Source organism: Protomyctophum bolini (genome assembly GCF_963924005.1).
Source record: "Protomyctophum bolini genome assembly, chromosome: 4".
NCBI classification, from domain to species: Eukaryota; Metazoa; Chordata; class Actinopteri; order Myctophiformes; family Myctophidae; genus Protomyctophum; species Protomyctophum bolini.
This window is the reverse complement of record NC_137865.1, coordinates 19394763-19421086: the sequence shown is the minus strand read 5'-3', so window position 1 is coordinate 19421086 and position 26324 is coordinate 19394763. Positions and strand designations below refer to the sequence as shown.

The window sequence follows — 26324 nt, the reverse complement described above, 5'->3', positions numbered from 1 at the left end:
CTGCTAAACACGCTTCGATATATCCTGAACATTACACTAGGTCTAGAGCCTGCCTGCTGTATCTGGCAAACACATACAGTACATGCACGCAGTCACGCACACGGATCGTATCCTCTCAAAACCTGATGGCTAATAAATTGCAGAGCAAGTGGCCTCGCGAGCCACAGTAAATAAATAGCCAAACGAACCTTCTGACATTTGGGGCCAATTATTAAACCTTAAAGGACCACTTTTCAACCTATCTTCATAATAGGTCCTCACTAATAATCTTGAAAAAATGTGTCTCATAGGAGGGCAGTGGGCAGTTCAGAAACCCTCTTCCAGTGACATCATCGAAGGGGAATACAAGCTAATAAAAACTGCAGGCTTTCTAGTCCTGAAAAGTTGCATTGTGAAAATGGAAGCCATCGTTCTCACGATAATGAAAATCTAAACATTTTTGTAAAGAACATCTTGTTTAAAAAATAATCTGCCTAATGATGATGTCACTGGAAGATGGTTTCTAAACTGCCCACAGCCCTCCTATGAGACACAGACTGAGTAGAAAAGAATCGTGCCATTTTATCATTATCAGTGAGGACCTATTATATGAAGATAGGTTGAAAAGTGGTGAAGTAGTCCTTTAACACATTGGTTCTCAAAGTGGGGTCCAGCTAAAGTAGTTAATGTAGCATCCCAATCATTTTGACCACTTTATCCATTCTATACGATAGCTATTGCATACATTTAGGGGGCCTTGGCATGCAAAAGTTTGAAAACTGTCTTCAGAGATACAATCTTAGAATCGTGTATTTCTGAACTCTTTTTTTGTCTCCATTGTTGGGCCAGACTGTGCAGGCTGGGATGGCATGTCTGTGCTTGCAGCCCTGCCCCTACTGGAATGCTGAGCATTAGGGAGAGGGATGGAGAGATGCAGCTAGGAAGAAGAAGAAAAAAGGGCAAGAGAGAGATTATCCTCCATAAGCCCTCTAGTAGGAAAAGGAGAAAGTTGGAGGGAGATTTAGAAATGTAGGAACTGCTGGTTATGTTCATTCTTTTACGGAATTTCACTGAACAATAGACATAACATATGGAAGTACTAATCTCAATTCCCAACTGCATCCGGAGCTTGTAAATATTATTAGTTAACTAGAATTAGTTCAGATTTATTTTCTTTTTCCTGAAAAAAAAAACTAGAACTGAAACTATAGTGTGCACTAAAACCTTTTTTTTTTGAATAGATTTCTTTTTTTTAAATAGAAAATGTTTCGTTTTTTTGTTAATTTGATCAAATGTGCCGTCTGCACGAGGATTGGTGCATAATGCCTATTATGTTTATTGAGACTGGGATGTCTACACTCTACATGACTTTGTATTTCACAATACATATTATGAAACTACAAACCTACTCTTGAAACTAACAAACTAAATTGAACTGAAAACGAAAAACAAAATAAATTACAGCTGAAAAATGCGAAACCATAATAACCTTGTCCCACCGTGTGTTAGCCAAGCCACAGTTCACCGTAGAGAGGAGCTGTGAGAGTCTTTGAGGGAACAGTGTCAAATAAATTAAGCAAACACGGTTGGCCAAGCTCGTCTTGTCAGTGCAGAGGTAGAGTCCCACTGACTTGCTACTTTTGCGCTGTGTTTGCCAACATCTATTCTTGTCTATTCTTTGTTTGCATAACCGTGTGCTATTAGGCGCGCAGGCATGTGAGCACATGCAGTACCTATAGGTTCTGTACAACAGGCCATACATACAATTTAGGCATTTAGCAGCAGATGCTCTTAATCCAGAGCGATTTACATTAAGCAAGAACAAAAAGCATGGCAATACATCATATACATAAAAACTAAGTAGTTATCATGAAACATACGTAAGCTAAGAACATAACAGTGAAATATATCTATATAATGAAACTATATGTATAAACTATACATATATAATATACTATACAGTGCTATGACTACATAAAAAGCAATTATAGTGCTGTCTATGTGCTTTAAGTCTGTATATAATGCTATCTTAAGTCTACATAAAGTGCTGTCTATTGTCTGAACAGGTGGGTTTTCAGACTACGGCGGAATATTTGAACTTTGAACTTTATTTAGAGGATGGCCCCTTGAGATGCAGCATCTCGTTTTAGAGGGGGTCCTATACATACAAAATACAACATTACAGCAGTACACAGTACTAAAGACACATAGGTGCAACATGACATACAGTGCAAATACACAGGACATACACATACAGGTACAGTTAGCTTGCTCCCCTTCTCCCACCCCACCCCTGACCCCCAACTCGTTTATATATGGAAATAGAGAAAAACAGTACTATAACCTGTGTCGAAGAAGTAAACATGTGAGTAAGTAGTATTCGAAGCATGAACAGGTTGTTTGGAGATGTGAATATAGTGAAGTCCTGAAGCTGCCTAGAGAGGTAGTTTATTTGAGTGAAAGTGGAAGGTTGTTCCAGTCAGATGGAGCTTTGTAGTGGAATGACCTGCGTCCAGATACCGAAAGTATTCTGTTGAGAACCATGAGATAGGGATGTTGTGTGTGTCTAAGTGGGTATGGGGATGTGAATGGTTTCAGGGACTGTTAAAAAGTCTGGTTGGGAACCTTGTAACGCAACACATTGACGCCTGTTGTGAAGATAAGCATTGAACCAGAGAAGAGCATGTCGTTGAATAGCGATAGAATGGAGTTTGTCTAGGAGGAGGTAGGTCAATGAATATTGCACCAGTAAGTTGGCTTTTTTCAAAAGACATTAGCACATCACTGGTGAATTTTAGAGTAGCTGTGGTGATTGAGAAGTGAGAAGGGGGATAAGATGTTTTCCTGATTGATGTATTATTTAGATAGTTGTTTGAAGACCAGTTTTTCAAAGATTTTTGCAGTGGTGCAGATGATTGAAATAGGTCTGTAATTGTTTATATCAGTTGAGTCTCCGGATTTGAAAATGGGGCTAACTCTTGCACATTTCCATATGGGTGGGAGTGAGGAAGTAGACTGAGATAAATTGAACAGATCAGCAAGAGGAAAGGCTAATATATGAGCATCAGGACCAGCAATCTTTTAGCTCACATATAGCGTGGAGGACATCTGTTGCCGGTTCGATTCCCCGGACGGGCAGGAACAATCTGGGTGGGGAAGTGATTGTCATCACTCACCCAACACCGCTGAAGTGCCCTTGATCAAGGCACTGAACCCCCAACTGCTCCCCCTGGAGCTGCTTAGTGGCCAACAGTATAAGACTGTGGTTGTACTGGTCAGCTCCCAGGTGTGTGTGTGTGTGTGTGTGTGTGTGTGTGTGTGTGTGTGTGTGTGTGTGTGTGTGTGTGTGCAGGGCGTTGCTGAAAATGAGCACTTGTGCTCAGCTACTACCCTGGGTAAATAAAGGATAAAAGAAAATCTGTTGTTACATAGGACTCGGAGCTTGTGGATTGGGAACTACCAATTGATGTGAAATGATTGTTGAAAGCTTGGGCAATGAGTGGAGGGTCCGAGATAATATTATTTATCTGTGTTTGATTTATAGATTGTTTGTCGGTTTTATTAAGGAAGGTGTTCAGTTTGTTCCAGAACTGTTTGGGATTATGGAAATCATGGCTGAAATTGTTTTGTAGTAATTTGATTTTGCGTTCCTTGTTTCAGTCTTGGATAAATTCCTCAGATATCGGTAGTGTTCCCAAATCACCAAGATAGGGAGTGAGGCTCCAGTTCTGATTGTAATGGGAAGTGCATTCCAAAGTTTTGGAGCCAGAAGGGAGAAGAGTTTGCAGTTTACATAGTCAACATTTGTGCGATGCATGCACATTGCACAGCACAGGGACGGTGATGATGTCTTGTTGGGGAGGTGCAGGTCGGTGTTGCACTGCAGGTCGCAGGGTTCAGTGCTTGGAGTGTCTCCTCCTGGCCTTGCTGACCTTTTTATCTGGCCTATAGAAATCCCCCTCCCCAGGCACTAAGACCCTCAGCCTGCACTGTTTGCACTGACTAAGGCCTTACCTAAACACACGCCACACAGTGCTTCAAACACATTCAGAGGCACCCAGAGCGTTGGGTCACCAACCCAAAGTTCCGCAGGCCCACAGAGAGTAACTCGGAACCACGCCGGTTCTCTCATGTGGTTGGTTGGCTGACATGTCCGTGATGCGACGCTCGCGCATCATTGGACGGGGTTTTTTTTTGGGGGGCCAGCAGGCGGGGACTGAGCTGTTGCCAGGACCCGAGGCGCATCTGCTGCTATGGCCGTGACTCATCTGTTGCTGGCAGAGTTCACTGTTTTCTTTGTCGAAATAGGTGGAATGTCCGCTGACTTTCAGACCCAACCTGTTAGGCCAGCCAGCCAGCACCACCAGCAGTGAGCTAGAGTGGCCCCTGGCCAACAAGCACCGCATCGGGGAGAGTCCCAGTGGGGATTTTAACATGGGATGTCACTGCTGTAGTTCAGCCAACTGCTCAGTGTTGCATCTGATCATGGCAGCGGACAGATGAAAACCTGCAGTGTTTTCATTCCATTGTTTTCACATGCCAATTTGATCGTTTGTCTTTCAGGGTGGAGGAGCCCTCTTCACCTGGTGGTTGTGACGTGGGGCAACATAAGGATTGGAATTGCTGGCATTTTTCCAATTGCATTCTCTATTTTTGTCACAATGCTGTTATGTCACGGTCAGATCACAGTTGGTGATGGTTGACTGCACTTGTCTTGTGACTTAACTGAGTAATGCATAAACCGCTATCACCTCATCGGTTAGTCATCAACACCCGCCCCGCTCTGACATCACTGTATTACATAAAACTGTTATTTCCCGTACTACTCCTCCCTTTTTAACGAGCAATTCATAAAAATAAATTGTATCTGGGTTGTATGTCTGCGTCGGTCATCCCCAGGGGTGGTTGCCTTTGACGGGGTTTGACACTCAATACTGTTACCAACTCTATTGTCTCAGTCTATTTCTTTGATATCATGGCCTAGATATAAGATATGATGATTGCAGCAAATATGATTTTAGATTGGCCATATCGGGAAACCAATCCCTATTTTGGCAATCGGGCCTAAAGCTACCGATTGCCTTCCACTCTTTCAAAAGTCTCCCGTTTCACTGCAAGGATTTATGTAAGGGACATAATAACCCTTCCGTTTCACAGTGAATAGATGTGCCATTTCTCTCTAATCTGGATCATTGATTCAATGTTACATAAAATGTTCTTAGGGATATGTAAGCAATAGCCTGTGTCCACCATAGTAGTGTATTCTGCTTTGTTCACCACTGTGTGTGTGTGTGTGTGTGTGTGTGTGTGTGTGTGTGAGTGAGAGACACAGCATCTGGTTACTGGTGGTTACTGTAGTCAGCCGATGAGTGATGCCATTTCGGTACAACGTCATGAAGGTGGAGAAGAAAGACTTGGGGCGGTGGAATGCACGCCCGTTGGCCTCCACCCACCGAGTGTTGCGTAAAGCAGTGCATAGTTAATACAGCATCACAATCATTTGAACCCTTTTTATTATTTTAAACATTGTCTGAGCTCGTATATCTGCCATCTGCTTGGCACAAAACCTTTTCAGATGGCCGTCCATGACCAAATATATATATGTTTTGGGGTCCTTGGTACGAAAGCGTTTGAGAACCAGCGACGCAAGGATCGGCTTCACTTGTTCACTGATGGCACAACAACGTTCCGCCAACATGGTACTGGTACAAGTACTGTAAAGTTATTAGTTTCCCGCTGTGTGACTTTGAAGCCCCATTCATTAAGGCCTTGCTCAGTGACTGTCGTCAAGCTGAGAGGTGAGGCACCAGACCGGGCCCATGCCCCAGTGATCATGAATGGCTGCCTTCTATTTTAGGGTGACCGCACTGATCTAATAGTTGAAGGCAAATTGATGGAAAGTTCTCCTTGCAAGGATTTCCATTACAGTAATTGCTTTCACTTCAGTGGGCACCTCAAGTAACTGTGTGTGTGTGTGTGTGTGTGTGTGTGTGTGTTTGGGGGGGGGGGGTGTACTTCACGCCATTTAGGCCTGCTCACCCTTAACCCTAGGCTCGCTCATTCATTCACTTCCTCCCCTTTTCCCCCCATCCCCATTCTACAAACCTCTCCTCCCCCACGCACCTCTGTCATGTCCTCACTCTCTGATTCACTCGTTTGTGCATACACCCATGTGTGCACGCACGGCTCACACATTTACATACGCAAGCCACCCTCCTCCCCTCTCTCCCCGCTGTACTGTTCCATTCTGTATGGGGCCATGCAAGCTATATTTAGCTCCAGGGGAGAAAAGTATCTGCCCTGTTCTGTTCTCTCCCCCCACTACTCTAGCTCCTAACCACCACCATCGCCATAGCAGCAGTACAGCAGCCACTCAGAGATTCTAGAGCAGAGTTCCATCCCCAACCCTTAAGTTTCACCCAGCAGCCTGCCTGCCTTCCTCTGCCTCCCTCTCCCCTCTGAACGTGCAGTCTGCAGGTGCCAGACGGTGAGGCGTTTGCCACTAGTGTGCAGTAGTGGAGTGTTGCAGTTTGACTGTGTCATGGACCCCCTATCGGACTCTGATACTTTCAGATAGAACTTCGGCCTGCACAAATAGGGTCTTATTTACACAAACAAGCAGCAGCTCAGAACGAAGGTCCAGTGATCCGGCATGCTTCACCGGTCACAACCACCGGCGCGCAGTACATACATACACGCACACACTATCACATGCACAATGCGACCAGAGCTTTCACATAACGCTCTCTATCTCTGTTTTGTTTTTTATCTCATTTAAATTACTTGTGCCCACACAGGAACACAACAAACTAAGTGTGCAGGGCTTCAGAGATGCTGTAGATTAGTGTGTCTTTGTGTGTGTCCATGCAACAGCAGACTGCTGGTATTTCTCACATCTGCAGCTGCACTGCCTGCCCCACAGGTCCCATCTGTGAAGAGAGAGAGAAGAAAGACCTGGGACACGGGGAGACAATGAAAAGAAGCAAGCTAAAATTAAAGAATGGGAGGGGGGAAAGTGTGAAGGAAGAGAGAATGAGAGAGGAAGATTGAAGGAGAGTAATTAGAGGGCAGGAGAATGATAGGGCTCCTTAACACTGTCATAATCTTCTCTAGACCCTCTTAGGTTGTTAAATTCCACCCTTCTGTTTTGTTGTTGCGTTCGTTCAAGTTTCAGTGTCTTAACAGTGAAACATCCGATGACCGATTAATTTGCGTTATTGTGTTCTGTGTATTAAAATCTGCCCTCAGGAATCGGGGTTTGGATGACAAAATGTTGCTGTTTTATTCTTACATAATGCATCGTCTCTGTCGGGTGGAAACCTCATATGTCAAAAAACTTTTCACGATTAAAATTCAAAAGTAGCAGATCTACAAGCTCGAGCTTGCAGATCTGCCACGTTTGATACGTTAGTGTGACACTGTTACAGTAGTATGAATCAAGTACGGTGTTAATTTACATAGGAGGTTTCTGCCCGACAGCTACAATGTGGATCTTGGGACTGTTTTGTCTCTCCGGGCAGGAATTGTCCCAGACCTCACCTTTGCTGCTGCTACTCTTTACCGGCAGGGGCAAGTTGGAACATGTCCTTAAACCTCCGCCAGACTGTCATAGTTAAGACTTCAGGTGACGCTGGAAGTCAACACCTTGGCACCCACCACGTCTCAAAACTGTTACAAACAAGGGGCTCAAGGCACCACCACACTTGTAAATCTGTCATGTATAATGTTTATACGCACAGATGATTTTCTTTATAGTTAATTATTAATTCATGTAACACGTTAACCCAGGCGGCCATATTTTGTGTGCAGTATGATCTTGTATGTCATGAGCAAAACTGGTGTGCAAAAAAAAAGCACTAGCACTGAAAGAAATAACACTGAAATGGCTTGAATGCTAGCATCCCCATTTGTGGGCATGTCATAATAGGTGAACATAAGGTGAAAATAGCCACTCTTACAAGCTCACAACACAAGAGGATAGAACGGGTATCAAAGCACTCTTTCTACATATTTTTATTTTTTTCCTCAACTCATTTATATGATGTTTTTGCATAGTATTGTATATTTGTCTGTCATTAATTAAATGTTTTGATGAATTGATTACAACGGACCCAAATGAAAACATGCTATAGTGCTTTCTTGGGTGTTTAATCCTATGCGAATTGTTTATTGTAGCCCATGTCAGGTTTTTGATGTATTTATTTATTTGATTGATTACTTTATTAACCAAGATCGTTAACGGCGTCTGTAGTACAGTCAAAGGTTATGCTAAAATGTATTGTTTCCATTGTCGTCCATTGTACTCTTAGTTTTAAGAGCAGTAGTAGTAGACCACCTGTTGTTACAGTGCAACTCCACACTACTCAGGAACCCGAGGCTAGTCAGGAACACGTTCACATGAGACGACTGACTGTGACGTGCGCTGTTTTCTTCCTCCTTTCCTTTTTGATTGGCTGGAAGTCTAGAAAGGGGAGGACACTTCTCCAAAGTCTCAAGGTTCTTCCTCTTTCCCTGTACAGTAGTACTAGTTACTAATACAGTACAGTGAGTGTCTCACACAGAGCAGAGCAGACGGACCCGAGCTTTAAGTCAATTCATATCATCGACCCACCCGGTTCTAGAAGAAAACCCCAGCTTGCCTTGGATCTGCATGTTTTAAAGCAATGGTCGGAGATTACTGCGCTCTGTCACCAGGAGATAAAAAGGACATGCACTCGCAGAGAAACTCAAAAAACGGACTAAGTTGCAAAATGGTGCTTCAAGCGGTGGGGAAAGTTCTAAGGTAAAAAAAACAACAATATAATATATAGGACTATGAGCGCTTTGTAATGTTATGTCAGATTGTATTTTATTTATTTAACAGTTTATTGAGTCTGTTCTTGTCCATGTGGACCAATGCAGCTTTGCAACAGCGCCATGCTAGTCGTATTTATGGAACTTCCAAAGAGTTGAGTTGACTGTAAAAACCTGACTGCTTAATCTTAACATTAACTAAAACGCATGTGTTTTTGTTGTGACGTTTCCACTGCGGCAGTGCGGTTGTAGTTTTTCTTTTTCTTTTAGTCAACGTGTTGCTCTATGATTGAAACGTGTACCGGTAACTTAGTTAAAGCGAAACTTGCCCGGTCCCGTGTTGTTGTCTCGTGTCTTACTGGAGAGCGATCGATTGCTTTATTTGATTGAATCCGTCTCGTGTCTTTTCATGTGGAGACTGGAGATCGACAGTTTCATTTGATTGTGTTGTGTCCATCTCATCCTCCTTGACTAGTTGAGAAAGTAACTCTGAAACAAACATGACTGTCTTGTACGACTCGTTCTCTCAGCGTCATGTGAACCATGGCTATCTACCGCAATTATACAATATACATCTTTATTGGATCGTCTTAGTTCCGGCGTTTACAGCTTGCAGTGGTGGGGGGAAAAGTACCTTTTTTTTAAGCTTACCACTTACCAGTATGTAAAAGTATGAAGTACCAAAAAGTAACAGTTATGCAGAATGTCCCTTTTCACAATTAAGTTTTAAATCATCCATGTATGCCTATAGGGCAATCTACAAACTAACACAAGTTTTCAAATAATTGCAGTGGAGTAAAAGTATATTTGCCTCTGAGATGTAGTGAAGTAAAAGTACAGAACATTGGAAATACTCAATGAAGTTAAAAGTACTTAAGTACAGTACTTGAGTAAATATACTTACTGGTAGTTACTTACACCACTGGTTCCCAAAGTGGGGTCCAGGGACCCCTAGGGGCCCCTAGAGTTCCAGGGGGTCCCCCGCTATATGATAGTTTGTAACCAAATGGACCCTTATGGGTTTGTAACTCTGAGAGTGTACAAATGGACCTGTACATTAGCTTTGACTTTACAATATACATTGTGGTCCCAGAGATAGAAATGCCATTAAATGGGGGACCGTAGCTTTAATGGATGTGGGTCCTTGAAATTAAACAGGTTGAGAGTCACTGCTAGAACTGTAAACATCTTCTCTTATGGGGGGTCCCTGCCTCCTGGCATATCTTTATAAATGGTGGTCCGTGGGCTAATTAGTGTCAATTTGGGGGTCCTTGAGATGAAACAGTTTGGGAACCACTGACTTACACCACAGTGTGGCGGTCTTTTAAAGCCTTTTAAGCGGCCACTCATCAGGCAGACTAGATCTCCCAAGTAAGAATGAACTGAGGGCCATGTGATCCGTCTTCTCTACTGCTGTGAATTATTTAAGATTCCATGTTCCGTTTAAATCTCAAGCACAAAGCTAACACATGACTTCCATAGGGGTTTATTTAATACCTCATTCATATTGCTTCCAAAACCCTTTGGTCTTATTGGGGGGGGGGGGGGGGGGGTGTTAACGTAGCATCACAAATTCACAATCATTTAACAATTTATCAATTTACTGTGTATGTTGGCTGTTCAGTGCAGCACCTTGTACATCTGCTATTTTTGAAAGAATATATACACACACAATCTTTTGACAAAAGTCTCTTCTGGGGGTCCCTGGTACAAGCCATTTTCAAATGGGGTCCGCAACCAAATAAAACATCAATTTGGGGGGGGCGTTCCTTTGCACAAAAAGGTTTGTGTGCTCCATTACCTCAGCTCAGTGGTAGATCTTTTGTTTTGGCACTTGCATGCATGCAGGGCACCCCGGGTTCGGGTAGGACGAGGCTTCAAGAAAGTACGTAGTGTTTCCTAGAGCTGCAAATGAAAGACGGGCAGCAGACATAAGACTTAGAAGAATGCATGACCCACATAGAAGAATTAAATAGACTTGGAACAGGATTCACATACATACTGCATTAACCCCATGGAGACATCAAGGGGAGCGGGGGTAAATGGCGCACACACTGCGTACTCATGCTATGGGCCCATGACCTCTGTCGTGTTTACATACTGCTCGCCAGTGTTATGTTTCACAGAACATTTTGATGTAGTTCTTTTGAATAAATCTTTGTTTAGTTGATCATATTTTAGTCATCTGAAAAGTGACAAGATATTTTGGCGGGCCTTAATGGCATTTTGATGGCGTCGACTTTACACTTGGTTGCATGCTGAAAAGCCAATCTACTAGCTCACAACGCATCGCAGCGTATAGTTTGTCTTTGTTTTAGTCATCGTAGGTCATAGCTTAGGTTTCATTTAGTGTATTTCGTTTTAGTCAGTGGAAAAAAGTCTACGAACATTTTCCTTTATAGTTTTAGTCGACGAAATGAACACTGCTGCTCACCTCGGGTGTGTCATGCGAGAGGGAGACATGCAGTCATTATGAGTGTTTCTTCAGGGGACACAGACGGCCCTGTTAAAATTAATTTGTCATGGATTCTGGTGGTGGTGACAGGTGTCTTCATGTCAAAAAGGGCATATGCCTGGCTGGCTTGTTGTCTATTGTCCACCCCCCCACCTTGCCCCTCACAGACGGAATAGCAAATCGTTTGAAGAATGTCCACCATTTTAGGATCTCTAAACAGAATGCAGGCCGACAGTAAAATGCATGCAAGCAGTGGAATGCGCCATGTGTGTGTGTGGTACAGTGGTATGGTTGGTCTATCGTAATATCTCCTTAACAAGTAATGACAGGCCCTACTGTACGCCGCTCCTCTCCAGGGAAACTTAATTGCTTTCTTTAACCACCTCTCAGAAATACCACACCGATGGTAATCAGCTGACTTTCTTAGAAGCGCCCACCTTCAATTTATTATTTACCTTTTATACCCTCCAATGAAAAAATAAAATAAAATAGGGAGTTTCCAGAAATTCAACAGCTGAAAGGGGGGGGTGAACAAAAGAGGGACTCTATCAAAGTTAACAAGGACGCATAGTTTGTGTTTTACAGGGGGAGGAGACTAGACCTGTTTATGGCTCAACAGTTACCTTGTTTCCTCCTTCAGTGGATGGTAAAATACCCTGGATCTGGAAGCTGGTCTGAAGATTAGCCTGACATGGATAGTTAGTTACAGGAATGGTTGGTGATAAAGATCAGTGGCTTGTAGAGTTGTGGAATTCTAGAGCAGCAATTTTCGCCAAATGTTTCATCCCAGAACTGGGATTCAAGGGTCTGCATGATTAATGGTCTCTCACAGTTGCTGCAGACGCCCAATCTCCCATTGATTGAATCATTTCCCTGATTTGTTCCCTGATGCAATAATCACTTGATTGAATTGATCACAATGTCTCAGTCATATGAGCAATGTCCTATCTTGTCCATCCTCAGATCCATATTTAATCTCGCCATCAGATTAACTAAGGGTGCAGGCTACTGTACATCACTCAACAAGGTACTCAACCAGGGGCTCCACATAATCTCATTTTACCCACCCATGTGTGTTAACTTGTGATGCTCCATTGCAAGGTCAGTATGGGTGGTCTTATGTACTTTACAGAAAACCATTCATCACTTGAGGACAAGATTGGAGAAGAGGGGGTCACAGCTGTACTGGTCTAGCAGGGCCAGGTACATAGAGTATGTGTAAATTGGAGTGTGCTGGTTTGGTTTGGTTATGTCTGTACTTGAATAATTGAGTGAATAATTGAGTTATAACCACTTCTGGTGATGTTACTGATTGACGGCTGACCCCATTTGTTGCTTCCCTATGTGCTTATCCAGTTAATTACTTTAAGTGAGTTTCTACTGTAGTGTGTGTGTGTGTGTGTGTGTGTGTACACACATGCATACAGACACACATACATACACACACACACACACACACACTATGCTCTCTTAAAAAACATGTGTAACTTTACACAGAGCAGCTATTCTGTGTAGACCTCAGCTAGGCTGGTCTGTCCTTAACGCGGACTCTTTTTTAGCCCCATAATGGCTGTCGTGGTTTGGCTTGGCCCGGCTTGGCTCAGGATGCCTGTGCGCCTCAGTCTGTGGTTTTTCAAGGGAAAAGGGCCATTCAGAGTATTCAGTTTGAGTCTTGAAATAGATCAGGAGGCCTGGCTGGGAGCTCTCTTTAGAAAATGATAGAGTTCTTCTCTCTTTCAAGTCTAGTGTTATCAGAGGCTAAAGCATGATTTACGCTGTCCTCGTATGACAGCATTAAATTCATAACCCACTGATAATATAACGCTATTGATGTTTTGTCACATTATGACCGAGATGGACCTAGAACAAAGTTCATTAACGATATTAGAACCTCCTGGATTGATTCCGTATGCAACCACTCCTACTGTACATTGTTCGTCTGATTACCCTCCGAGATACAGTTTTGCACTTATCTAATTTGTTTTCTTAGACATTTTCTGCAGTGCTTAGGATGCCTTTGCTCTCGTCGTTATCATGGATAGTGTAGTTTGTTTTGCCAGTGACAAATGTAGTGACGTACTTAAAGATCCCAACAAATCAACCCGACGTCTGCAGTGTTGGAAAGCGCCTTTGGCCGAAAATCGGCTGTTGAATGGCCGGTGTGTACACTGGCGTGCCGGGGCAAAAGTTATAGCGAGGCGTCAAAAGCTGATCAAACTTGGCCGGTTGGCTCCCGTCGAATACTGCCCGTCAGTAGCAACAGGGTGGTGGAGAGAGGAGGGCGTAAAGGCTCGTAGAGCTCGCTGGTTGGCTGCTTAGCCTTGCTAGGAGGGGTAGTGGTGGCCCTTTCTCAATTAAATGAGACTGTTAGCCTATTGGTACATAGCTACATCTGCATGTTTGCTCAAGAAAGAAAGAAAAAGAAAAGTAAATCAATTGAAAATGATGATTATTTATGATGATGAAACGTTGGATTCATTGTGCGTGCCCAATGTGGTGAGTTATCCCGACGGAATATCAAAAATGGCAGGCTGTTGTGCCATTTGTTTCTAATCATTCTAGCCATTTATAATATATTGATGATTAGTTGAAGCAAAAATTATGTGTGTGAACATCGTGCTGCTTCTTGCTTATTGTTTCAACATTAAAGAAATAAATGAAAATACAGATGACAGATTGTGCCATGTCCTAAGCTCTCTATCGCAATTATACAATCTTTATTGTCTTCATACAATCATACAATCTTTTCCAGCGTTTACGTTAGTGCATTCAGCGGTCTTTGAAAATAACTATATCTACAAGCTAAAGTAGGTGCTGTGTAGGTGCTGTGCAGTGGTTATCTTTTCCATTATAATTTCTCTAATGATCTAAGCATGCACACATTCACGTGTTTGTTGTTGAAAAGCAACATCAAACCATGAGCTATTGTTTTGCTCCAAGCTATAGCCGCCTGTCGATGATGCGAGGTGTATTCAGTACCTTTTTCACACCTTTCAACCGACCTCCAGTCTGTAGTAGTGTTGAGAGTTTTACAACGGGCAGAAAGGGACAAGGAGCATATTTCTTTTACTACTTGGCTTGCTCCCTTCACTTACCGGAAAGATTACCCCAACAATGGCACTGTTCTGGAGAAATGCATCCACCCACAACAACCCTAAGACATAATTTTAAATGACTGGCTGGTTAGGCTTAAGGGAAAGATATCGGATCATCTTGCCCTCTGTCATTAGGAAACTCAAAAGCAACGTCTCCTCTTGTCTGTAGAGTAGAGGAACTTTGCCTTCTGCATGAATCAGAGAGAAGCTGGACGCCATCTTCTATGTCTTGTTTAACAGCATGGCATGAATGTGAATGCTGTTCACCCTCGCAGATTGTATTGAACTATGTCCATATGCCAACAGTTAGATTCCTACGCAATACAACAGGCCAATTTAAGCAACAGTTGTGTAATATTCAGCTTGGCAGGAACCAAAGGCTGAAGCGTGTGGGCCGGGGGAGTATTCACTGTGTGTACATGGGTTCAGTTGGAGAAGGGGCGGGGGGCTTGGATACATCATATACATTGGAGAAGTGGTACCCAAAAGCAGAAGAAACCCAAAGCCACAACAGCTACGTCGCTATTGCAACACCATCTTACACACTACACCCACACACACTCACACGGCAGTGACGTCACACACTTACCCTTCGCAGTGTTCGGGACCTATCTCCTCCTGTCGCGTCCTTCGCCAACGCTGACCACCAGCCGACAAACAATGGCCGTTGCATTGGCACTAATAATGCCTCACTTCCACACTCACGCCGCCAATGCATTTGTTTAATACAAACATTCTCGGCCCAATCACCCACACCCCCGAGGCTTCCCTACACGGAACACTCAGCACTGCTGCCTATGCTGTTGCCCCAACAGGCCCAAACAAGGCCTTTAACCACGCTACTTACATACACTACAACTCGCTTACAATTCGCAAACCTGGCAACACTGCCCTGGCTCCCACGTCACCAGCTCTGTTCTCTCCGTCTATCTCACAATCGGCAGCCATCTTGCTTTTTATTTATATGGGCGAGTGGAAATTGAATGCAAATAAATTAATTATAGGTCCAGCAAGCAAATCATGATGGTCTGTTTGTGCTCAATAGGTCACAATAACATTCCGATTTTAGGTGTTGTGCTTTGTATGACATTTTGGCCAGTAGTAGTAACAGTGGTGAACACAACGTTAGCAGCATTTGATGACAGGTTGCCATAGCAACGTACAGTGTGCGCAGACCTAACGTCAGTTGTTTACCACAGAAACACAATGTAACATTATAAACTCATTGTAACCTTGTGTGTCTAGATTGCCCGTTTTTTATTTGACCAAGACAGACCATGCTAACGGTGTTAGCGCGTTAGCATCACACAGCTTACAGGCTCAGTGTTGCATGTAGAATACTTTAAAACATGACAATCCAAACGTTTTTAATGTGAGATGTTCTGGTGAGTTGGTGATCACAGAGGATTGTGTATTATATCAACCTGGGATTTTATAATAGGCTATACATTGCATTTTACATTTATTTTTGTCTCATGAAAAGCGTTAATGACCTGAAAATGAAAAACCATTTATTTTATTTCAATTGAAGTTTGCTTTGGATGAATGCAACTACAACATGCGCGCCGTTACTACATGTGGAGTCAACTCCCGCAATTTCCTTCTTCCCATAATGCGCGGCAACGTAATCTGGAATGAATTCCCGCAAAGCGGGCATGAAATTCTAGTTGAATATATTTAAATTGCCTTGTGCACTTACAAAAATCACACCCGTGTGAAGTGAGCGGCGCTAATATATTAACAATAGACAATATGACGTAAATGACACATAATAACGTAAATTCTCCCTGCATTTTCAATGCTTTTATAAAACAAACTAAAGACAAACATTAAACCTGTGTATAGGAGGCGCCCCTCAAAAACATAAACTGCGTCCTCTGGTTTCTGGGCTTATAAAGTTGCAGATTGTGCGTTGTGCGCCAATGTCGATGGAATCAGTGTTTTTCGAGCTGAGCTGAACGCTATGTCTTTGGCACATTCAGCAGTCAACAACATAGTCTTACTACATAGTTTTCCTGCTTTGAACTATTGTTCAACGGGGCATTTTGGTAGCAAATTGTAGCACTTTTAGCCTAAGCACTTAAGCTAATTCCCCCTCCATAGTTCTATAATGTGGTCCCGAGTGATTCTTTGTATTAATTGGAACCAGGTTGCCGGTTAATGAGACAGGCTCTGGGTGTACCTGCCAGAGGCCTGGTTGTCTTTAGAGAGAGGGGTTTATTTTAGAACGGTGTGCATTCAGCAGTCTGCTGACGCACAGAAGCCCCCCATAAGTGCAGCAACGCAGAGCGCACCAGTCGCTCAACAGACGTGGGGAATTGTGAGCTTTTTTGTGTGCATGTTTGCACAGACGGGTTTTACTGGACGCACGATACGTGCTTGTACAAACATACACCAGACAGGGCTCATTTCTGCAGGGTTGTCTCGGGGCCCTCGTGGTGGGATCAGGCTGGTGGTGCAGCTGTTGGGTCCAGCTGGTCAGGCCATGGAAGGTGGGGGGGCTATAGTCAGCTGTGTGCGTGACTGCGTGTGTCCATGCATGTGTGAGACAGTCTTTGAGGAGAAGTTGAGGGTGTTGCCAGTGAAAGGTAACGGGTATAATACGTTTTGGAGGAGGGGGGGGGGGAGTAGCTACAGACAGGAACCAACAGCTGTTGAGTCCGTCTCTGCTCAAAACTGACCCCAATGTCACCCTGGTATACAACCCTATTGTTTTTAGTCAAGATACGCACCATCAAATCAGTCACCCATTACATACACAGCATTAGTAGTAAATGGATAGAAATGCATGCGTTAGAATATGCGTTAGAAGCAGTTATAACACGCTTTGACAAACACTTTCATACACAAAGACGTCATGGATTCGTCGATTCCCATTTCTTTGGCCTCGGTGAGGCCCCTGGATTCTCTCCTTGGGTATATCACGGATGGGTTCCCACTGGTGCCAGGCTGACTGTGGCAGTCCCCCAGAGACGTGCCCAGCCCTGGCCTCAGTTCTCCTCCACTCTTGCCTTCTGGCCTGCCCTGATCTGGCCTGGTCTGGTGAGTTCATTTGCTGCCTTTTATGGCAACAATTTTGTCCACAAGAACCTTACTGTGTGTGTGTGTGTGTGTGTGTGTGCTATGTACGCATGAGGGGAGGGGTGCTGGCATAGAGGAAGTTTTCTTTATCCTAAAATAAACTAATGGCTCCAGAATTCACCTCCCCGTACCACACAAATGTTCAAAAGGAGGGAGGAGGAGGCGTTTGTATGGAAAATGACGAAATTACAGAGAGAGAGACAGGAAATGGCTCAGTGAAACAGAATGTTTTCAAAAGGAAGGGGGGGGGGGGGGGGGGAAGAGGAGAGACGAAAACGAGCCGTCTTGAAACTTTTCACAGGAGTGGAATGGATCCTGTGAGGGGCTTATAGCCGAGAGGCCTTTGAACAGTTAGTGTGAGCTGATGGTATCTGTGGAAGAGACTCCTTTTCCCCGAGTAAGCTCTTTCACATGACGGAACATGTAGCTCACGGCATGAAAGCCACATGGACCACATGGATGATGTGCCTCTGTTCTGCTCCGTGTGAGTGGCGAGGGGGGAAGCAGCCTGCCTGAGATTAAACTAAAAATATAAGTTTGGCGAGAAAATGATGAGGTGAACGTCTGATAAACGGATAGAATATTTAAAAAGAAGAGAAACGGTTAGGGCTGAGCAACTTAGTAAAAATGAAAAATCCTGTAGTGCTAAATTCTGTTCACAGTACAACTAACACAACATTAGATAGTCATAATATAATTATGACTACCGTAAATCCTCCAATAAACTCCTCCTTTCTATTAATTACCGGGCCCCTATTAATCACCGGGGATGGCGTTGAATTAAGTAAATAAATTCCGGTCTTCTTTTATGAGCCGGGGTTTTTTGTGTTTTTTTTTTTTTTTTCAAGTGCCGTATCTGTTACTTTCGCTGCTCTGGCTGGCTGTGCCTGTCAGCGTCCACTGTCCAGATGCCGTGGCCGCGGTGCTCAGCTTGCACACAATACAACAACAAAGTTAATAACTTCGGGAGAGAGCCCCCACAGATCTGCCCTTCATGCAACGAACGTTGGATCTCTCATTTTATGGAACGAACGTAGTACCACCGGTATGCTGTTAGCTTGTTGCTAACGGGACCCCGTTAGCAACAAGCTAACAAGCTAACAGCATACCGGTGCTACTACGTTGCTAACGGGACCCCGTTAGCAACAAGTCTCTCTCTCTCAGACATTCTCTACGTCTCTCTCTCTCTCTCTCTCGCGCGTGCGTTAGAGAGAGACGCTCTCTCTAACACGTCTGACGTCTCTCTCTCTCTCTCTCTCTCCCTCCCGTTGAATGAAGCACTGCAGTGTTGCACTGTTCTGATTTGATATTACCGGTATATGAAATAGCCTATCATACATTTTATTTTTATGTTATTATTTGCATCTGAACTTGTCAGTAGCCTAACTGTAGGCCTTTACCACAGTACTGTGGTATTCTATCTCAGTTGAAGTTATATACCATTGGTTATTCATTGGTTATTCAAGTTAAATTGATGTGTTGATGTTATTATGGTATTTACCATAGGCAATATGCCAATAATGGAAAAACAGTTAAAATGACCATTGAGCACCTGCAACTGCACTGTTCAATATTTCACGAGGACTTGGTTTCAATAGGATATGAGCCCAATACATTTTACTGTGTTCTAACTGACCCAAAATGTGATTTGTTAATTATGATCAGTTTGAAAATTAGAAATAAAAGGCCTCCTTCTTATAGCTGCCTCCTTCCAATAAAATCCCGGTATCAGGATCGGTTGAGACAAATAATAGCCCGGGTTCCTAAAAGAGGATTTACGGTATATGATTGTCTTCTGGTCAATGTGCTGAGCATGCACATACATCTATGGTGTTAAATTGAATATACATGTGAGTGTGAAATGATTATTGAATTTGTTTCATGGACCAAATTTCACCCAAACTCCTAGAATACCTTGCTTCGAAGTACATTTTGGAACGCCTTTGTCTTATTGATTAGTGAGAGCTGAAGGGCAGGGGGAGTAGAAGGGGCATGGCGGAGAGATGAAAGGAGAGTGCAGCAATGGGAGTACGGAGGGGGGGGGGCTTCCTCCACACAATGGTCTATTTGGACAGGTGAGCCTACAGCCACGAGAAGGAGGGAACCAAAAGACACCGAGAATCTAGAAGTGGTGAGAAGCAGTGCTTGAGTGAAAGAACTGTCGCAGGGAAACGGACAGACATCAGACATGGAAAGTAGAGGAGAAACAGAAAGTAGCCTGTCGTCATGAATAATTAGCCGGCAGCATACTGTGTAGTGTAGGGTTAGGATCTGGAATTGGATCGAACGTTGAGGAACTCAAATGATCGGTTCCATCACATTTTCCAGAAAAAAAAACAGTGAAGTGAGGGGCGCTCTTATCATCGTACATCATCATGACTTTAAATGGCGATTTGCACGTACACATATGACGTACATTATCCATGGGATTTTAATGTAAGATGGAAATCTACACTAACAGCTGAATATAGGAGGGGCTAGAGCCCCTCAAAAATGGGGTGCTCTTGGACAGTGGAGGTTGTATGGCGAGGTGTTGGTAATAAATGGCGTCGGAGCGGAGGGCTGACAGAGCTGAAGGCATGGTGTGTAAATGTGGGAGACCAGGTTGATGTCTGAAAGTGGAGGGAAAACGGGCTTTTGGACACTGCATACCAGCTAAGGGGCCTCACGCTCCACACTCATGTCATGTTTTGTACGTGTTGATTAGTTCCCATGGTTATCAGCTGGGGTTCGGGTTGGCCCCACACACACCGTTTACACTTCTAACCCTTCATCATTACCTAAATCGCCTAAAAAGTACATCTCTCTCTCTCTCTCTCTCTCTCTCTCTCCTTCCATTTCTGATTCTCTCTCTTGTTTCTCTATGTCCTTGCAGAACATAGGCCAGCAGCCAATAGCGGGAATTCTGGGAATCAGTTGAACAGGGGGAGTGTCTCTTTGAAAGAGGGAATAGGTCGAGAGCCAAGAACACGTGGCTGGATCATTGTTTTTAGACACGGGGGTTTGTTGGAAATAGAAAAGATTGCAGGACGGAGAGAGTGGAGGAGAGAGAGGAGGGCAGGGGAGCAGAGTGCAGCGGAAATGAAGGTCAACAACAGCACAATAAATTCAAGGGGAAGCAAAGTATAACTCCCCTGTCCTCAAGCAAACCCAAACAACGGTAGCACAGCGTAGACATTCAGAGAGGCCACACGTAAAGGCAAGAAAGGACTTAAGTCATTACAGAACGAGAAAAGCCTTGGGTGTAGAATTATGCAGATCATGCGGTTTATATTCTGCTCAAGTTCAATTTTGATGCCCGGAATAGAGATACTTCAATATCAAGTTATTAACTTCAAGCCGGGGGCCCACTTAAGAATAATTTATAGCCAAGTGTGTGCCGAAGTCGCGCACGGAATATGTCGGATCTGCAAGCTCTCTGAACACGCCGTGTGGTGAGCCTTGTAGATCTGACATTTTCAGTGCAACTATATGTGACTTGGGCTTTATCCTCCATGTTGTGGAGAAACGAAGACTGGCGGTGGGAACAGTTTTGAGAGCAGATCCGTGCAAGTTAAGTCTATGTTTAGCTGTGCGGCTGAACAGAACAAAGCCGTGCAGTGTCAGCTCTTTTTATTTCTCTCACTAGTGTATCAAGCCTTTTGACCGTTGACCCCCAGATAAGCCTGCGTCAGTGGAGGGGTGTAGTGCGGGAGGCGTGGGGGGGGGACAAGAGGTTATGGCCCTGGAAGTGTAGGGAGAGTGTGATGTGACATACTCATGCTAAAACTAGCAGTGGAAGTACAAGCCCCTTGGGATGGTCGTCTGTGCGGTAGTTCTCTGCGTAACGATGGGTCGGAGGTCAGACTTGTGTCCCGGGAGGCTCCAGCCACATGAGGCTGTCTGTAACTCTGTATGTGGCGCTGGGCTGGCTGCTATGAATGCCATGTCTGCTGGTTCACACTAATGACAGCATGCACTGTTGGCACATGCGGCAGTGAGAGCAACATCATTAGTTATAATGCTAACACTTGTATTATTTGAAAGGTTTCCAGCCTCATTTGATAGCCATGCACTAGCACACAGACACCAAGGGCCCTGTTTTGTGTCTTAAGTATCAGTTATTATGACTTTAACTTAGGACCTGGAGGCGTGTCCAATGCCGTTTGGCTATTTTGACTGGCCAAATCGCATTGCTCACGCCACCATGTCTTAAGTTAAGTCATAAGACCTGGTACTTAAGACACAAAATAGGGCCCCAACGGTTCCCAGAGGGCATGTCTGGAGATGTCTGGAATCCATGAGCTGCATCTTAACAGACAGTTTGCCATGACACATTCAATAAGATAAGACCTTTATTGATCCCGCTGGTGAAATTCAGATTCACAGCCAAAAACCTGTGCTAGAAATAAAATGTCAGGAGATCAAATGAGAGATGTACCCCACTTTTGTTACTCTAAACACCTGTATAGCGCCTCTGTCGGGTGGAAACCTCATTACGTCAAACTGTTACTTTTCAGGATTCGATTCCAAACATGGCATAGGAAGCAGATCTACAAGATGCAGATCTGGTACTTTTGATGCTTTTGTGTGACACTGTAGTGTGATCAAGTAGGGCGTTAATTTACCAAAAATCGCAAATGGTTAAAATATGGAGATGGTTTCTGCCCTGCTCTGTATATCAGTCACGTTTGACTTTACTCTACGTTGGGGAAATCTCTTGGCACTTTGTAATTTGCGTACTGTTCAACACTGCATGTGTGTCCATCCCCGCTACCTAACCTTAACCGTTCCCTTCTCCCTTCTCGTGTCTTGCAGGAAGTCGAAGACGAAGCCCAATGGGAAGAAGCCGCCAACAGAGGAGAAAAAGCAGTACGTGGAGACGGAGTTCACGAAAATCCGCGTGGTGGACTTTGACCTCAAGGAGCTAGTGGTCCTCCCCAGAGAGATAGACCTCAACGAATGGCTCGCCAGCAACAGTGAGTAGTCTGTGCCGTCCGGCGGTATATTTGCTCTAAAAAGGCTCCTAAGAGTAACAAACGGAAGTTGTCAGGAAGAATAGTTATATATACACCGTAAAAGCCTCTGTTAAATTAACACAGATGAGGTTCACCAGAGCCATATAAAATAGACAACACTTAATCCAGTCTAAGTAAATGTATTTCAGCTGTAAATGTAGCGTGACTGACTTCTCATTGGTTTATACTAGACTAGACCCTAAAACTTTCCAAACCTAAGTTAATGGTCTCTCCGATTTGGAATGTGGTATTTCAGACATCTCTCTCTCTCTCTCTCTCTTATATATATCTCTCTCTCTTATATATAGATATCTATCTTATATATATATCTATCTAATCTATCTCTCTATCTTCACCGTGATATGCACTTGTCATCTGGACACTGTTCCATTGATATTGGAGCTGTTGGATCTGACACAGCCAAGTCCTTAACATGTTGCAGCGATGCCTGTTCTCAATAATACCATGCCCTGCATGTTTTCTTTACTTTTTTTTACCACAATCGTTTTACAGCCAAATCCAGTGCATGTTGCGCAACAGAGTATTTCAACTCGTATTGAAGATGATCAGTATCGGCACAATCATCTCCTCAAGAGTTTTAACCACTTGAGCTCTATTTCGTATGACGATTATCACAAATAGCCGATCTGCAAGCTAACAACTTGTGGACAAGACAAAGTACACACAGTATTCCACAACAAAAACATAACAAGGAAACAATTATTTACGTATTTTTTTTACTTGGCTGAAGTGAGCAAGGATCATAAGATTATTTATTCTGCCGATCTTCCCTTGTTTTGGTTGCGTACCCAGATCAACCAGGTGCTTAGTGGGGCGAGGTGAAAAAAAAATCAAGACTGAGCGTTCCCTTTCCCTACCCTTTTCTTTAGCTGATAAAACACTTAAACAGACTGAGCATGTTTTGTGCCTACGAATGGTTTTGTTGTTCCAGACTGAAAATGTAATGTGCAAGCTCTCAAATACACAAAACTTGTCGATCATGAATTTGTTCCATGTTTATTTGTCTTGTATTGTATTGGATAGTTTTATCACAACTTTTAACAGCCTGCTCAGGGACTACAGATGAAGATTTGCTTCTGGCTAACTGTTCCATTTACATGGATGAAAATTAAACCCCAAATGTGCATTGTCTGGCATTATCTGGCATATTATAGGGCTTAAGCGGTGAAACACAAACATGTTCTGTTTTCAAGAACGTCATATGAACTGCCTATATAATGACAAATACAGATCCATCTGTCAGTTTGTGTGTATGAAATAACTAGGTATTGTACTCTACTCTTTATTGTGGGGGGGGAGTCCTTTTGGCACGTGACAGAGTGTGACGAGGTTCCCTTGAGGCAGAAGTACCTGTTTGAGGTGACAGAGCCAGATCTCCAAACGCATGCCAAACATGCAGCCACCTCCCATTGTGTGCTTTTCATCTGGGGCTCAGTCACACTGTCACGTGTCACGTTTGATGCATTATTGTTTGTGACAGTCACTTTCCACGGATTATAGTGATAGATAACATGGCAGACATACGTCAGCTTAGGGTTGTCCTCATGTTATCTTCTGTAGGAGAAACTGGCAGCGTGATACTTTACCATGAACTTAGTTTCAGATTACTAATATGTCTGTCTGCCTTCACTAATATTAACCCTGGCAGTATTTGTATTGCTGTTATTACTAGGGACACCTAATCACCTAAACCCCAACATCTGTATACCGGGGAAAACTCACAGAAAATAGCTAATCAACTAGCCCACAAGCACGTCTGCGACACGTTTGTGAGTTAATCGATCAGCTATTTTCAGCAAAATGTTTAAATATCTATATATAATTATATAGATATATATAGATATATATATAGTTTTTAAGAAATACTTTTATGCATTTATTGATAGGACGGTAGGCTAACAGCAAAGGTCATCAGGATCGGATTTCGAACCCGTGACACGCTGTCAGGCAGCCTAGGTGCCAAGACCGCTACCCTAGCCACCTTGGCCCAAAAAACACATGCATGTAAAAGGCACTAGCAAGCACAGAGCCCTGTGAGACTCAACAACGTACTATGGGGGTTTAAGTGGTTAAGATTTCCTGGGATGTCCTAACTGTCCCGTTTTGTTGTGTCTGTGTGTGTGCCTCTTTTTGTGAACCACAGCGACAACATTCTTCAACCTTATCAACCTGCAGTACAGCACCATCTCAGAGTTCTGCACTGGGGACACCTGTCAAGCCATGACGGCCTGCAACACGTAAGTACAACCGCCCCCATGTTGGTTTATTCAGCACCGTTCCGCCGAGTCCCATTGGTTTATTCATCGGAAATCTTAGCGTCCCATTGGTTAATTAATCGGCAGTCTTATCATCTCATTAGTTAATTCATCAGACGTCTTATCGTCCCATTGGTTAATTTATCTAGGAATGCCTCAACCTCTTATATATAATTATACGGTTCGGAAGGGGTCACAACCTCTGGGATATTCTCACTTCCTTCAAACCAATCAGTCCTTTTGTTTGAGCTCACTGGGCCATTATTCATGTTGGAATCCCCAGTATACGCTGACTGCATTCTCAAACTGCTTGCGGTGGCATGCTATGCATTCATGTATATACATTTCATGCACTGCAGTCCCGTGGCACGTCCACCTTTTAACTGGTGTCTGCTGGTGATGCCACTGAATTCAGGACATGCAGTCTGTGTGGGAAGTGAACGTGATATTGTTTATTTATGTTGTTGGTGTCTTATAATCCCGTAAGGGAATAAAGATGAATTCATTCATGCAGTGCCGTGACCAGGTTGTTCTGACTGAGACACGGCTGAATGTTAACCAACCCACAGCATTTTGTTTCTGTGTGTACCTGAGAGGTAAGGAGGGCAAAAGCGGCACATACATGCTATTACAAAGTCACCAGACAGGGTCTTAAAATGACACTGCTGCCCGTGTGATGTTTATAGAGGAATGCTGTGGCTGTCTCACTGTGGGAGGCTGCCCTTGTGCTCTGAGGTGCTTAATTGCTGGTGATGTCTCCCCGTAGAGTAGGGGCAGGACCTACCCCTACGGTAGTAAAACGGCTGTTTAAGACAGTCATAACATGAAGTCCTATTCAGGCCATGTTAACAGAGGGGGAGGTGGCCCCACTGTAAGTATTTATACAACTTATTTTGAGTATTTATCCAACTAGTTTACCCAGTCGGGGTGCGGTGTCTCTTTTATGTGTGATTCCTTGTCTTCTGGAAAGAGGCCCTCTTCCCCCATGTATTACTTAAGGCTGGAAAAACCAGATTACCCACACTGCAAATCATGTCCTCTCGCCTCTTCGTATGTCGCACATAAACACGTAAACACTTGCGTACGTCACAACTAAACACCAAAGCAGGACTGTGACATGTGACTGCTGCGGCGAACAATAGAGACACAGCAGTTGTGAGAGATTTGCTGTCACTGACAAAGCATGTCACAAGTTCATCTTTTAGTCATGAGTGTATGCTTTCCACCCCCTGTCACCTTAAGCTACTGTTAATAGCACACACGCCCTGAGAAATAACCTACTTTTCTGGCGTGTGAAAGGGCAGCAGTGGCGAAAACGAGTTTTCTTTTGTGCAAGTTCTTTATTTGTTTTAAATTTACTGTGGAAATGAAACAGCCCAAATTGAAAGGAGAATCTGCATCTTCATAAGGTGCACTACTGCTGTACTATTTTATACTTTGTATATTTCTGACCTAAAATTATTTCTTATCGATTAAACCGATTAGTTCGATAACTGTTGCACCCGTAGTGTGTGTAGGCCTAACAGCAGTGTTGGGCAGTAGCGACGCTACATAGCTTAACTACATTTATCAGTAGCAGCTGTCCATTTATCTACAATGAATTACTCCCCTAATGCTGCCTGCAGGTTCCCTGTTTAATTCCAGCGTG

The 26324-nt window shown here is 43.6% G+C and overlaps 1 protein-coding gene across 4 annotated transcripts in view; it reads left to right on the top strand.

Annotated features, from left to right (window-relative positions):
- mob2a (MOB kinase activator 2a) overlaps window positions 1-26324 on the top strand; it is a 96604-nt gene that overhangs the window by 62047 nt on the left and 8233 nt on the right. For 3 of the 4 annotated variants that reach the window (XM_080762535.1, XM_080762534.1, XM_080762532.1), the window contains exons 2-3: window positions 22201-22361; window positions 24565-24658. In XM_080762535.1, coding sequence (XP_080618661.1) covers window positions 22201-22361; window positions 24565-24658 — 255 coding nt within the window. Of the gene's footprint in view, window positions 1-8518; window positions 8762-22200; window positions 22362-24564; window positions 24659-26324 lie in introns of those variants that run through there. The other variant, XM_080762533.1, reaches the window with a different exon arrangement.